Raw genomic sequence first — 15,853 nt, forward strand, 5'->3', positions numbered from 1 at the left:
ATTTTTCAGAAATGCAGCAAAGCCAAGTCCTGAGTTTGTTTGGTGCAGGTGTTGTCAACCTGTAAGGTAGCAAACACAGATTTTAAGATATTAGTGTTTTTGTCAACCTGCTTTTTTCTTTTTTTCATATTTCCCTTCATTGCTTTGTTGTGCACTTGATAGGAAACTCTAGCTCTACCCCACATTGCTAATGCCAAGTGTCAGCTGCTGACGTATCACTCTTTTTTTGCTCTGTTGATCCTTCTGATCCCCGTATGCTCCTTAGTTTTACTGATTCTATCATAGAGGATACAGTATATCCACTTCAGCTGAATCCACTTCTTCAAAACTACAGTTCTGACCCAATTTCTTACTGCGCAAACAAACACTTTTATTTAGTAGGTTTCTGTTTTCCTGTCTTCTTTTTTTCCGTCTTTGTTTCTGCTGCTTAAGTGTCGCATTTGTGAATATTGCCTGATATGTCATCTCAGATTCTTCCATTGTTTCTAAAGGTGTCAGGTCATAGTTCGTGTAGGGCGAGACCTCAGGCAGGACCACCAGGCAAAAGGTTTGACCTGTCTGACCTCTCGAGGTCAAGGATTTACTAACAGCAGTCTGACCACATTGTAGAGCTGCCTTGTTTCTATATTTGTTCAGGTAAGGGCCATTCAGGGTGACTGAATCAGTAGCTGAGAAATAAATAGGAACCATCTGTTTCGTAAGCTCGGTTTAACCCCCGTCCTTCAACATGTCTGTGACAGAGCCATCAACAAAAGCTTATGATCAAACAACATTTATCAGTCGCTCACTGAAGCAGATGTTGGCCTCCAGAGCTGTGGATTATCAAGGATATAACAATAGATTTATAGCTTTTCTTAAAATGGTTCTTTCTGATTGATTGTTTACTCGTAGTTTTTTCTAGACAGTATACAGATTAGATCAGACTTTATTAATCCCACACCAACGGAATCCACACATCAGCTCAAGAGTCAGAGGTAAAAGAAACAGGAATAAAAAGGATTGAGTGATAAATAAAATGAGACAAGATAAATACATGACAAAAATATGAGTACTATAAAAATAAATAATATAAAAAATATTGTGCAATTAGGAAAATACACAAAAATGTTGCAGAGTATACATTGGCCACTAGATTTTGCCTTTGTATAAATAATGTTTCTACTTTTATGAAACCATTTCTAGCCAACTCAGGTAAATAATACTCGGGTAGATAATTTTATTTTAGATAATGAATTCTGCAGTTGTTGTCAGTTAGTACAGACAAGTGGTAATGTGATTAAATGGGAAATACACAAAACTGATATTTGTCTATAGGTCCAACTGAAGTTATACTGCATATTGGAATAACCCTGTAATTTATAATGTAAGATAATACATATTAGGGCTATTGCTGTAAAAAGTAACACCCAAATTTAAGAGGCAGACCTAATGTTGGGGGTATTCGGGCCAACTGGTAGCTTTATTTGTTGGAAGAGGTATTCAAGCGCAATGATCTCAAGGTCCTTTACTTTGAATTGTAATCCAGTTTTCCACGTCATATATGGAGCTACAGTATTTTTGAATTACTAGACCTGATATGTCTTAAAGTCAGGACAGAACAGGTCTCAGAATTGATCCCTGCGATAAATCACATTTAATTTCGGAAGTTGATGAAATAAAATCCCCAACTGTAACAAAGAATTTTCAGTTGGACAAATTACGAGAATGACAACCGGGGACAGAAATACCAGTCCACTGTTTCATTCTGTACAAAAATGTTGATGTAACTGATTCTGTCAAAGACATGTAAAAGTTAATTTGCAGCCGTCAGTAAAACATTTGTGTCCCCAAGAAGAACACATACATTATCATTGCTGTTGTGTACCTCCTAAAAGGTTTATATGCTACTGTCTGATTTTTTTTTTTTAAATAATGGGTTACCTTATTTTTATTCAGTCTGTGGGTTTTAGACCATGTCAATTCATCAGTTGTTTCTTGAAACATCTGGACACATGATGCTCAGAGCTCCAACAGCAAGCAGCCACATCTTTCCTCCTGAAAACCGTGCAATAGAAAACATTTCTGCCTAGCAATGCTGCTCTGAATGAACCGAAGGTATGACAAATGCTCAGAGGCAGGCAGGAGGATCCTCTGTTGAACAGGACAGATTATTCTGCTTCCTCCACTCACTCTCTCTTTCCTCAGATTAGTGAGCGCACTCCCTCGGACTGTGTAACTCAGCCCTATTTGGTTTAAACACACCTTGTTACACAAGCCGTGATGCTGAAATCTCTACATGGCTGTGAGATCACAGCTGTTCTGCAACGGTCAACATATTTACTTAAACTCACACTGAGTATTTACTCCTTTTCATATTGAATTAGAAACTCTTTTTTTGTCGAACAGTAGATATTTATCAGGCTATAGTAGTCCATTAAAAACATCATGGATATAACATGTAATGTCTAAGAAAAGCTAAAGCCAAAAGGCAGCGTAAAGACTATATTACATAATAACAGGGGTTCCCTATCTGCTATTTTAGATTGTCTCAGCTCTCCCGCTCCATTAGATGTGTCAGTGGGGACAGCTGAAATGACAACTCCTCCTGAGCCCTGCTGTCTGCGGGGAATCTGTCATGTGCACTGGAGAATTAAGAATTGCAGCACTCGCTGCTCACAGATGTGACCTGCGTCTCTCTTTACTCTTGTGTGTCCTTAGGAATTGCCAGAAAAACTGAGATAGGATTTAGCCTTTGCTAAACCTAATTTTCGCCATTCTTTGTGTTTGTGTGACAGCATATTATAAACCTTCAGTATCTCCACAGTTTGAGATCCTTCAGATCAGGGATTAGAGGAGTTGTTGTTTGATTTGCAAAGCAAAAAGTACAGAAACTAAACAAAATATTGATGCTTGAATTACCTGTACACAACAATATTCTAAGATATTTGTCTCCTTCAGTTAATTACATCCTTGTTGCAGTGATGAAAGAGTCAGCCATTAGAAATGTTTAGACACAGCCTCAGGATGCATTAAGCTGCTAGAAAAGCATTACCACATCTGTCGATCAACACTGTCAATCTGTCTGACCTCACATCACTTTCCATTAACTCTCTTAAGCCCTTTCTCCCACGCACTTACACACACACACACACACACGCCCCACACACACTCCTCTGCCTCGCCACTCCCATCTCAGGGATGCTATCATTTTCACTCGGTTACTCAAATCCTCACTAATGCTGTTCAATTAAACCCTCAGTAAGTGGAGCTTAAACCTCCATTGGACAGCTGGCCAACAGTTACACGATACAACGATGGTCATCCTCTACCGCTGGGGTGTATACAGTGCACTAACAATCACCGCCTGCCACAGATGACATTGTCCTGGCGTGACGCCTGTGGATAGGCTTTCCTGAGTTAACAGTGAGACATGTACACAAAAGAAAGCTGAGCTAGAGTGAGATGAAGCAGTTGAGAAAATATGTTTACCCAGCTTGGAGGACTTTGTGCTTCAAGATGTAACACCCCTGTTCAATTGCAGATTTCAAAGGAGTCCCTATCAGAGGATCTCTGCAGTCGTCCCTACAGGGCAGAAAGCCAGGGCTTGCTAAACTAGCTTAGACAGATCAGGCCTAACACCCTGCAGCTACTCTGGATGCCAGCTCATGTGCCAATCCCAGCTCGATGGAGGTACCCACTCTGCCCCTGAGAGCAAATTAGTAGAAGACCGCATGAGACGGTGGAGGATGTCAAATTTGGGAGTCCTTTCCCCCTTTCAGTAGCTAAGGGCGTTCTTTGTATTTCGTCTAGGCCACTGTGTAGGATTGATTCAGAGAGCCAGTGACTATTTTTAGAGCTAACGCTGCCGTTGTGGTGAAGGATCACGGCTCATGACGGTGCCCCACACTACCTCTGTGGTCAGAGTAGTTCCTAATGCTTTAATGTCGATGAAAGTACAGTAGCTGTAGCGTCTTACCCCTCTCTGTGCTGCTTAGCTGCAGTATGTGGGCTGTAATCCCTCCTGGCTGTCCCTCCAGTACAGCCAGGAGGGATTACTAGGGCTTCATTATGGTACGGCATCATTGATTGCCAAGACTTCTTCCCGATCAGGGCAGCAAAGATGAACAGAACAAAACCAATAATTTTAACTATGTGTTCTGCACTTTTCCTTATGAGCACTGCTACAGTAAATTGATAAGGGGTTTAGGATCGTCAATATAGATACATTTCTGCAACTTGTTATTACAGCTGTTTGCTTGCAATTACAGTTTTAGGCTACATCAGTGATGGCAGAAATAGAATAGAATATAGTAAGTACATTTTATTTAGTGTATAATCACCTGGAAATTAGAATAGCTGTATCTTCGTTACATTAGAATGAGGCGTTTGTACCTGCATAGGTAGCAGGTTTTCATCTACGGAGGTCGCCATGTTGCACCGCCATGTTTCTGCTGTAGCCCAGAACAGACAAACCAAACACTGGCTCTAGTCAGCGCCATTTGTGTTTTTGCCTTGGCTACCATAGTTAGCAGACCCTCTGCTACAAAAGTTTTTAACGTGAAACTGCTTTATTCAGTGTTTTTACCAGTTTAAATCACTGGGTTGTGATTGTTTTGGAGAGAAAGAGACCCCTGCGGACATTTGGGCTCCTGGTAAAAACCTCCTGAACCTCTGAATCTTAAGGTATTAGACTAAAAAGGTGAGCACCCATTAGCACTAGCAGCCTGTCTCAGACATGACAAACTTCAGAGAAACTGACTTGTATCGTAAAACTGATTCAGTGTTTCTACCGGTTTAAATCAGGGAGTCACATTTGTTTTAAGTAGGAAAATACCTCTGTGGATAATTCAGCTCCCAGTAAAAACCTCCTGAACATCTGTATCCAAAGGTGCGGGGTGAGCATCCCATCTGTGACATGCCAGCGAGTGCATGAGAAACACTGATTTTTAACGTGAAACTACTTTATTCGGTGTTTTTACCAACCAACTTGGTTTTGGAGAGAAAGAGACCTCTGAGGATAAAACCTTTAAAAAAAAAAAAGGAAAAAAGGGATTCCCCCGGACCACCCACAGGGGTGCAGGAGAAGCCCTGATGTCCTCAAATCCTAGAAACATCCCCGTGTTCACCTTACCTGTGCAGGGCTGCTGCGGGTGGATATGCCTCTTGGCAAAGATGAGTTAGAACATTCAAATGTTGAAAACAGGCAATTTATTGAATATATACTAATGAATATCATTAGCCCGGTCTCCTGTCATTTTACGAAAGTGGACCTTAGGCAAAGCAAAATGAGTATCCCTGGGCTACAAGGTGAATTTAAATCTGATTATTGTTTTTTGGTTTCCCTCTCCGTCTGCACTCCTGAAGCAGAGCGCAGTTGTTGGTAAATTTTACCCTGCTGTAGTCGTGACTCGTGATCACAGAAACACACATGTTCAGCTGTATGTCTCCAGCTTTCCTCTCCTCTTCCTCCCCCGCACGTGCAGGGCCCTATCAGTGCTCTGCATTCACTCACACTGATTGAGTGTCTGAGAGGGGTTTTAGCAGCTCAGTAGATTTTTGGATAACCACAAATCAGGCACTTAATCAAAGCAAGGAGACGAAGGCCACAACTCAAGGGAGGACATTGTGATAATATGTGGAGTGGGAGGAGATAGATTTCTTTTCTTTACACTGAGATTTGTTCAGCAGTGCTGTCTAACAACCAGCTACTGAGTCCAGCACTAACAAAAGGAACTGATTGGATTTGGTTTTCAGGTATTGTTCAATTGTTTCCCTCCGCATTGATACAAAAATTACTTTTTATCGTAAAAGAACAGGCGTGCATTGGGGTTTGCAAATTCTGAGTCAGCCTACTGTGCGCGCCCTAAACACAATGTCACTAATTAGCAATTTAACAGCGGCTCTCTGAGGCATTATGTAAAGATCAGAGTTTCATATTTTTAGTTCAGCATCCATTATGACTGATTTATCTTGTGACTAACAATGAATGGAGGTTCATACCAAATTTGCTCCAGCAGGCGCTGATGAATGAACACAAAGCCGCTCATAGTTCAGGCCAGTATTTGCTCAATAATAGCGTTTAGAAAAGAAATCCTGATTAAAGTGTGCATGAAAAGACTGAATGAGATAATACATGTGTGAGCATTTGTTCAGACTGACTTTGGCTGCAGGATCACTAGCAGGCCAGGAGGCGACGTGTCCTCTGCTGTGCAATGTGATGTGTCACGCAATGAAAACTTCAGTAATGAAATAACACAGAGGTAGTTTATGGAGCACGAGTGTTACGCAGATGAGAGACCTCCCTTTCGGCAATGTCATGAATGCAGTGCAGGAGTGTTGGTAAGTGGGCACATGTGGAGCAAGGTCACAGGTTTCCAACAAAAGAGGTATAAAGTGTTTCACTTATCGTCTTTTCACTTGATAGCAGTAGGTGTAGACCTTTTAAAATGTCTGTCAGGCATGCTCACAGCAACGCCTGCTAACATTTCTTAGAGGGATCCATACATGATTTCATGCAGCGGTGAGGTGTCAGTCATCTTTAATGATCGCCTCTTCTGTTTATCTGGTCTTTTGGTCCCTTTTTTTTGTTTTCCAGATATAGTCAATGCAAATGAAACGCGTGCTGTCAGTCTGACGAAAGTTGGCAGATGTGCCTGTTGTGAATTATTAAATGATAGTAAGTGTGACAGGCATGGTTTATTGGATTGAGCGTATTTGTTGCTCACTCTGTTGCCGTATTTTGTGGCAGTTTATAGCTCTGGTGTATTCATTCATTAACTACAACACAGTGGTGCGTGTGCTGTTGTGTAGCTTAGATATTTCACAGGACTGTTAAAGTGAAGATTACAGACCGTTTGCATCTGGTGATGAGAGTCAGTCAGCTGGACAAAATGCCAGAAGGAGCAATAGGTGAAAAATGGTTGTTGTATTGATTCATTTAGGTGATGGATCACTTGTCTGTTGGATGATGCATGCTCGTATCGATTACTCCACCTTGCATCGCCCAACAGTTGATAAATGTGTAGATTTTTAGATGCAGATAAATCAAGGGTCAACAAAGGATTCATGTGGTTTAGCAATCATAACAAATCAGTAGTCACACTGTCTTTAATAACCATGAAAAGCTGTGGCAGAGTAGTAAAAGCATAAACGTTATACTGTGAGGTGAAAGTTGTATGTAAATAGATATATTCTAATTAACCCTATTGCTTAAAGGAGCAGTGTGTAGGATTGAGTGGCATCTAGCGGTGAAGACTGCAGCTGACACTTCTTCCTGTTAGAATTCTGTCAGTGTTCATTGTTGAGGAGGTTTTTACTGGAAGTGGAATTATCCGCAGAGGTCTCTTCCTCTCAAAAACAAACCGACCCAGTGATTTAAACTGGTAAAAACACAGTATAAATCAGTTTCTTTTTTTTCTTTCTTTCTTTCTTTCTTTTTTGTACTTTGTTTTCATTATTTTTAGTATCAAGGATAATGGGTCCTTTATGTCTATGATCATACTTTGAAACCACAAAGGTCCTTATGATCCATGACTTTGACTAGGGTATTTTTAAGGAGGGAGAAATCCTCCACTCATTCATGCTTTCTGTTCTAAAGGCTTTCTTTCTATGAGCTATCGTCCACTCTGTATGTCTTAATACAGAGGGGGATAAAGCAAAATTCACCGCAGAAAATAAACAACAAGAAGTCAAATAAGATTTCCATTTTTTTCCCAATATTTTTCACATTTTTTAGTCTCAGAGAAAAAGTCAGTTTTTCCATAACATAAATTTCCTTAGCTGTTTCTATCCATTCAGAGGTTGTTGGAGACTCTTTACTCAGTCATTTCCTGGTTATTGCTTTTTTACAACCTGCTCATTGTATTTGTAATAAATATATGTCCTGCTTTATTAGCTTAGCTGGCACATTTCCCAAATACATTACACCGAAGTTAAAATCCAGCTCTGAGCTCATTATTGATGTGATCTCTATAACCACATCTACCAAGTAAGAAGAAACTTAAGGACACTCCCAAAAATATGAAAATGACCAGCAGACATGTTACCACACATTCTCCAGCACTGACCATGTTCAGGTTTGTGCTTTGTGATTTTTTTAATTTAGGGAGTTTTAAAGAACCTTAAAGTGTTTCTCCAGATGAATTCCCTCCACAGACCTGAGCTTGACGTGGTAGATTATGTCTTACATATATTCAACCAATCATCTTTGGTTACCTCCTTGGTTAGCTTCTTTCTCCCACCGTGATTTAACGTACACTGGGACAGACCCTTTTCCAACTGTAAAGATGTGGATGAAGCAGTTTCATGTTACGAATCAGTGGTTATGCCTCAACTGAGGGGCTGCAGCCTTCGAAGGCTGCATTTAAAGACTGATTGCGTCACATCTGCGTGACCAAGGCTGTCCCATTTCAAAAGCTCCTTCAAATGCGGCCAAGAAATGCAGCCTTCTTTCCCAGAATTTCAAGGATGCAACAGATGAATCCTTCATGGCCCAGCCTATCCCAACATGCATTGCACCAGTGACAATTATATATATATAGTTAAGTTAACTGATAGTTGTTAACCAGCTAGTTAGTTAAATAGCATGAACTGCCCTATCAAGAGCCAGTGTTTGGTTTGTCTGTTCTGGGCAGCTGTAGAAACATGGTGGTGCCACATGGTGGACTCTGTGAACGAGGGCCTGCTCCCTATGTAGATATAAACAGCTTATTGTAAGATAACAAAAACACAGTTCTTATTTTCAGGTGATTATACACTAAAGACAACATTCGTACTGTATCCTGTTTCTGCCAGTATATCTTTCTAAATCCTACTCACTGGATTTTTAAATATTGTGAGGCGCATCTCAGGCTTGTTGTTGGAGACATGTTCCCATATCTAGTTGGGGCTGTGGGATTTTTTTCATCAGGCTTATTATGTGGGCTTAGCGTGGATCACAAGACTGACACTGTATCTGTTCAGCCTGAGCTCCTCTCCCTGGCCTCTCCCACTTTTCAGTACCTTCCCTTATGTCACGACTCCTGGGGGCCCTGGAGCAAAGCCGAATGGATCGTGGCATCACGTTTCCACAGCACTGGCGGTGAGTGCATGGACCGTGCCCTGCAGTAAAGGGACGCCATGTCAGACTGCTCTCATGCTCAACTAGCTTTGTTGAAATGAACATAGAATGGATGGCATCGGCCCCAAATGTGTTCCTCATCACCATGAACCAAAGCCCAGGACATAACCCTGCAGAGGAGACAGGAGTCCATCCATTCTGCCCGTATGTTGCTCCGGCTGCTGCTGTTGAGATTGATATGCAGTCACATTCAGTACGATGCTGGTTCAGGAGCTTCTTTATAAACCCCTCACACACTTTGTTACAAGAAGGAACATTGGAAAGTAGAGCAGGGCAATATATCAGTATGATACTGATATCAACATATGAGACTACATATTTTAGATTTTGGTACTCATAGTATCCCAAGTGTTGTGTCTTCCTGTGTTCTAAGGCTGCATTACAGTTAAGTGATGTAATTTTCTGAACTTTCTGGCTGTTCCAGCTGTTCTTCTACTTCTTTTCCTTTACCTAATTAGTCATTATATCCACTAGTGATTCGTGGGTCAGTGTCTTTAAAAACCTGCACCAACCCAGCTGTTACAAGAGCCAATCTTAGCTGCCCAACTCAGAAACATATGTGTTAATAAATTACGCTGACTCGACCCACAAACCCTCAAATGAAAGCTGAAGGTTTCTGGTATGACCATCACTATGACAACCTTCTTGCTGTTGGCTATATTGTATGTCTTCCAGCAAATATCTCAATACAAAATATATGTTTTTATTTAAAAGGTACAGACATAGGACAGCAAATACTCACTCATGGGTGGTGGGTCGGGATCCGAAAGTGGGTCACGGGTCCATTCTGAATGGATCGCAAGTGACTCACGAACATGTGAAGTTTGAAGTGAGAAGTACAGTGTATTTGTCATGTTGTAGAGTGAGTAAATAACCCTTACGTGGGACCAGTTGGGAACCACTGTTTAGTAACTGTAAGTAGTTACGTCTTAATCATGATCTCTAGCACACAGCTGATCAGTACAGTGGTTTGCTTACATGAGGAAACAGAAGTGCATATTTAACGGATTCAGCGTGGACAGAGAGATGATTGCTTGCTTGCTGTTAGGACATGGTGTCAGGCCTACATAGTCCCAGAGGGAAATAGTTTTATTGAACGTCATAACAGAAGAGATTTTATTATGTCGGACTTGAGCAGATTTTCTCGGTCAAAAACCAGATAATGGAAACCGTGAGCACAGCAGTGTTGATGGTAGAGCTGCTGGCGCTTTGTGTTTGAGAGATTCAAAGAGCAACAGGGACGGAGAGAGGTGATGAGAGGGTGGAAGGTGGACTATTGCACAGTGCTCCTGTAAGCTATTAATAACTTGGACCTACTCAATCTCAATGAGTAAATATTTTGTGAAAGCACCAATAATCAGCCGTGCAATATTGATTTTGAGATATTTGGTCAAAAATATTTTTTTTCTTCCATATCGCCCAGCCCTGTTTGAAAGGAGGTCTTTAGCCTGACTCCTCTGCTCTTTGTACACAGTGTGAAATTTCAATCAGATTTCCGTTGAATTAAAGCACCTTTCCCCTCAGGGTTCTATTTAAGTCCAGGAGACCAAAGGTCACAGCTCCAAGAATAGAGCTGTCAGTTAGCAACAGCCTGTCTGCTGGATTCCCGCGATGGAGGTTGCTTCCTCGACTGCTTTTACTACACACGTCTACCCCTGATGGCATCTCTTTTAATTATCTCCTTGGCGCACTAGCTGGTCCACTCAGATAAGCTTCAGTATTATATTACTGGGAGCGTGTGTCTAATCTACTGTCTCTTCAATCTGCAGCCACTGTTGCGTTGAGTCCAATTACTGTGGTGTTTACTTTCAACCTCCAACCATTATCATATTTTTACTACTCAGCTCTTCTAAGAATGCTTTTATTGTTCATCAGATCAGTGTAACCACATGTTACACAGTAGCATTCAGGCGCTGTTTCCTGAAGCCTTAATTATTTTTGTGCTCAGTTGAGGAATATGCATGATTAAGTAATTTATTTTAATCGCGCACAAGAAGTGAAGCGTTATTGACAAAAAACACTGTCTGTGACAGCCCTGCCTTTGACATATATTGTCACAGATAAAGTTACATAATAAATATTTCATGGGCAGTTGAACACGCCCACGTGAGAGCCCCCTTTTCAAGGGGCATAGGCAGTTTGAAGTCCTGACCAGCGAGCATTCACCTTCCCTCTTTTCTTCAAACAGAATAAAGTATATTAAAACGCACTGCAGGGCAACAGACACACAAAGAGGAGCACCAAAAATGCGCTACCCTTTTCTTAAGAGTGCTGCTGTAAACACAACAGATTTCAATGCCTTGCTCTCTCACGCTGCTGTAGCTCTCTGAATATTCCTCCTCATAGCTTCTCTTCACATCCCTCCCACCACATTCCCTCCCTCCCTCTCTCTGTTTCTCTCTCCCTCCCTCCCTCTCTCTCTCTCTCTCTCTCTCCGTGTCTCCCCCCATCGCTTGCCTATGTGCACCGTGCAGCTTTACGCTCAGCACAAGGCATACAGATGTAAGTTTAATCCAGACAACAGCCAGAGCTGGCAAGTGAATAAGAGGTTGCCCTTTTGCTAACATGCAGTAGTATTCAGTAGAATATTCAGGAGCCAGCGCAACTGTCAAGACGGACTCAGACGGGGAGATGAAAACCTCCTGGATCTGTGTGTTCGTGTTTTATTCTCTCCATCCCTTTGTGTGGATCTATGCATTTCCACTCTTAAAGCTTGGCAGCAAGAGGTGTTATCTCTAGCACTGAGCTCAGCTTTAAAAGGAAATTGCAAGACTCTAAATCTGCCTTTCATGAGCCTCTGATTAATAGACAAAGCGAGAGGGGGACACCCGGATGAATCAAGGAAAAACTTGCAGAGGGGAATTCACCACACAAGCTCTGCTTATTTTTGGATTCTGGTTTTTGGAAGATTTAGATTATTCTTTCCTCTTTTTTTTTAAGCTTTGAACTGGACCTATGTTTAATGTATCTGAAGTCCGCAGTGATTGCACATTTGTTTCTCACGCCAGCTGAGGCAGAGATGCTGTAATGTTGTGCATGGCTTTGGACTTCCTTTGAGAGGCTGTTGTGTTCACCTGATCAGCGGTCATCTACTGTTTGAATACATGCTGATCAGCTCTTCCACCTTTCTGCCCCTCTTTTTTTCTACATAACATTGTAAGCAGGTTAATCACTTAAGCGACTGGGCAGTGATTTGTAACGGAGTGTGTGAGGCTGGATTCGGAGTGATCGTCTCCTTCTGACTGAACTGTCTCATGCTCTTCAGAGGATCCTGAGACTTTGCACCTCCCAGGAGTTTGTCTTACCTGATTTAACCAAAGGAGAGTTTAAAGTATCGGCCAAAAGCCAGGATGCAGGTGTCCTTAGTTTGCACGGACCACCGTGGGGGGGTGAGCCGCACCACGGAGGACCGGCTAAACCGACAGAATGCCAACAGCCCGAACACAGGCACCCGCAGCAAGTTCAGAGCAGTGGCAATGGTGGCTCGCAGTCTCGGACAACTCTCTGTTCAGAGTGTGCCTTCCTCCAGCGAGCAAAGCATGAAGACTGGCATGAAGTATAGGTACGGCATGTCTGCACTGTTAACTGGTCATTATACATTTGGCCCCTGTCACACTGATATCAAATATCTGAATTGATCTTGAATCTTGATTTTGAATGATGACCATCACATTTTTCTTGGCTCAGACTGCAGTACATCTCAGAGATGACTGCCCATCTGTACTATTTGCTGTTGTATGCCAGTTTTTCATCCTTAGCCTTCCTGTCAGAACTGCCAGACCCCACCTGTTTAAGATTGATGACCATTTATTATTATGATAGCAACTAATGAATTAACCTCCCCAAACTGTCCTCAAAAACAGCAACATCTCAGAAGGAAAGACATGCTGTTTTATCTGCTCTTTATATTTAAGTAGTTAAAACTCAGTGGTCGGCTTGTAATTAAAATTTAGTTAGTGGCCATTGATGTTTAATCTGTTCTACACAGGAGTGACAGACAAGCACCAAAAACAAAGTAGAGTAAGCTGCATTTGTTCAGCTTTAAAGGAGAAACTAATTGGTATTTTCCCAGATTAGTCTCTAAAGTGCAGGAATACTATTATCATAAAACATTATTTTGTGTTTGCTTACTTTATACTGATAATCTCTTCATTTTGACCTTCTTATAATGTGGTCTTATAATGATTATCATCACTGCTGATCCTTTTGGTAGCAGAAATATTCAAATCAGATATTTTTTCAATTATTGAATCAAACGCTACATAAAGTCATTCATTTCTATTAGAATAAGCCTTGTCATGTTAGAGAGTGTCCCTGACATGCTGTGGAAACACACGCTCTGCATAATGATAGCTTTTGCCCACTACATTGTATATTGACACGATACTGCACTATTTACTGCACCCCTTCATTCAGTTGATGACTGATTACTGCTATCTACACTTCAGTGGCTTTCATTCTGACACGGTGGAGAAGAAGTTTCATATTTTTTTTTAGAGGGAAATTATTTTGCCCATCTGTGTGCAGGAAAACCCCGGGACATGAAGACTAATGACTGTGTTTTATCTTCCACACCCCATATTTAGCATTTAGGCAAAGGTTTACTTGGAGAATGATAGTAATAACAAAATGCAAAAGTCTTCTATCTGTGTGGTGTTGCTCTAATTATTCTATCGTATACACAAGGGCTGAAAAAGGAGCAGATTGTAAAGTGGAATGTCCTTAAATGCAAACAGTAGCAGAGGACATAAAATCTGTAGGCAGCATGGGTGAGAAAATTAGTTCACATTACATTTTTTAGCGTGGTATGGTACAGTACATTATGATCTGCAGCAAGCTGTCCATTAATGCAATATATCACTCAGGAGTCGCTTTGCAATAATAACCTGTTCTCTGTATATTTTCTCACCTGCCACTCAACTGCCCACCAAAGACAACTGATAGACAAGAAATGCTGATTTAAAGCCTTCACTTAAAACCTGCATCCATGTACTACATTTCAACACAGCTGCAACCATGTTCATTTCATTTTCCAACTAGCAACTTAATGATATTGAAACATTCTTAATTTTTTTAGCCTTGGTTTGAGAGTGTTGAAGTGTTACTGAGGCAAACTGTTTTTCTGCTAAAAGGTGTTGCTAGTTCTTGTGATAGAAAATGAATACAATGGAAAACACTTATTGACTGCAGAGTTGTGCAGCAGATAATTGTTTCTGCAGTTGTATCAAAACTGGTGCAGTAATCTCACATTATAAAAGCTAATGAAGAGCTTCAGTCAAAAGCTTGTGAGCTGTTTTCTTGTTTTTACCTATTTATCAGATATATATTCTTTAGTTTGACCAGGAGTGTTATTCAAGTGTTAGATAAATGACTAAATGTCTGGTAGAACTTTTTAATATTGAAACCAACAGTATATCTTTTTACATGATTTTTTTAAGCCCTAAAATCTAAAGAAGAAACACTGCACGGTGATGTTGTGCCTTTAAAGCAGGATTCGTTGTGGTGCGTTAAAAATTAAGATTGTGGTGCTGATTTGAGGAAACACATCACCCATCCTCAGTACTACTGTCTGGAGGAACACCACAATCCCTTGCATCTAATTTGCTAGCGGCAGCCTCGCCATGTTGGCGCTCTGTCATTATTGAGGCTAATGATATTGAATGAGTAAAATCATTTTCAGCTTGGGGGGCCAGCGGCTGTTTGTGTTCTCCGCTTCCGCAGCGCCGTCCAAAGTACATAACGGGCTCTGTGTTTGTGAACCAGGCTTGCATCTGATGCAAACTGAAGGTAATGCAGTCCTAAATGCAGCGTGAGGCTCAGAGATGCATGCACCGAGGCTACAACATAATGTTTTGTGGTTCTGAAGAGATGGGAATGAAAGGGAAGGAAGGCGAGAGTGAAAGGAAAGAAAGGGAGGTTAATGCTGGTGTAGGCACTATGCCCAAGAGGAAGTACAGTAGGCTGGAGTGATCTGTGCTCATGTCACTGTGTATCTTTCAGATGTGCCTCTCTAGTTTAAGCTTGCGAGCCCTTTTAAAGTGGCCTTGCATTTATCTTTTCATCCTTGAGCACAAAGATTTTTTTCTCTGTTAAATTCAGTTTTGAGTTCCCATTTTGCCTTCTTGACAGCTGACGAAGGTTAGCGGTTTTATAACTGTTCCCCAAAAGAATACAGTCAAAGCTTATCCACCCAGCAAAACTTTCCACGATTATCCACACTGCAGAATATAGTGGTGTGAAATTCAGATCAGCCTCATTTGCATACAGTCCTCTCTGTTTCCTTGAGTGGCAGCCTTGAGCCTGACTCAAGTCTGTCAGTCGACATCCATGGGCGAGGACGCAGGTTATGTTGGAAGTGACCTCCCCCACAAGGCCGAGGGAACCATCAAAGTGAACATCTTTTCAGGGTATATGGAGGGGATGCGGCAGCTTTAGCGGGCTGCCTCGCCAAAGACTTGAGCCGTTCTGTAATGTGACACGGGGCCTGCACGACATGACTGGTTAAAATCATCAAGCTTGACTGCGAGAGCCCGCACCTCTTCCAAGGAGTGATTAAATGACTTCAGTCAGGACTGAATTAATGATGCACACAAAATGGCTTATGATTATGTAAAGTAGTCTTGCTCAGGGAATGGAAGAATATCTGGGAGATTGGGAAGGCAGTGCAGGTGGGGAGTCAATCCCATAAAGCCCCTGCTTTTCACAGTCTGGTTATCAGCGCTTCTCTCAAGCAACCAAACCTAGGAAGCGTCTTGA

General features: G+C 41.5%; 1 protein-coding gene across 5 annotated transcripts in view; it reads left to right on the forward strand.

Moving 5' to 3' along the window:
* The window catches only part of kcnab2a (potassium voltage-gated channel subfamily A regulatory beta subunit 2a), a 123,192-nt gene that overhangs the window by 68,371 nt on the left and 38,968 nt on the right, over positions 1-15,853 (forward strand). The window contains exon 1 of one of the 5 annotated variants that reach the window (XM_033626762.2): positions 12,324-12,659. The exons of the other annotated variants lie outside the window; for them this stretch is intronic. Coding sequence (XP_033482653.1) covers positions 12,448-12,659 — 212 coding nt within the window. The 5' untranslated portion in view covers positions 12,324-12,447. Of the gene's footprint in view, positions 1-12,323; positions 12,660-15,853 lie in introns of those variants that run through there. 5 annotated transcript variants of the gene reach the window in all.

This window comes from Epinephelus lanceolatus, chromosome 1, assembly GCF_041903045.1.
Source record: "Epinephelus lanceolatus isolate andai-2023 chromosome 1, ASM4190304v1, whole genome shotgun sequence".
Lineage (NCBI taxonomy): Eukaryota > Metazoa > Chordata > Actinopteri > Perciformes > Serranidae > Epinephelus > Epinephelus lanceolatus.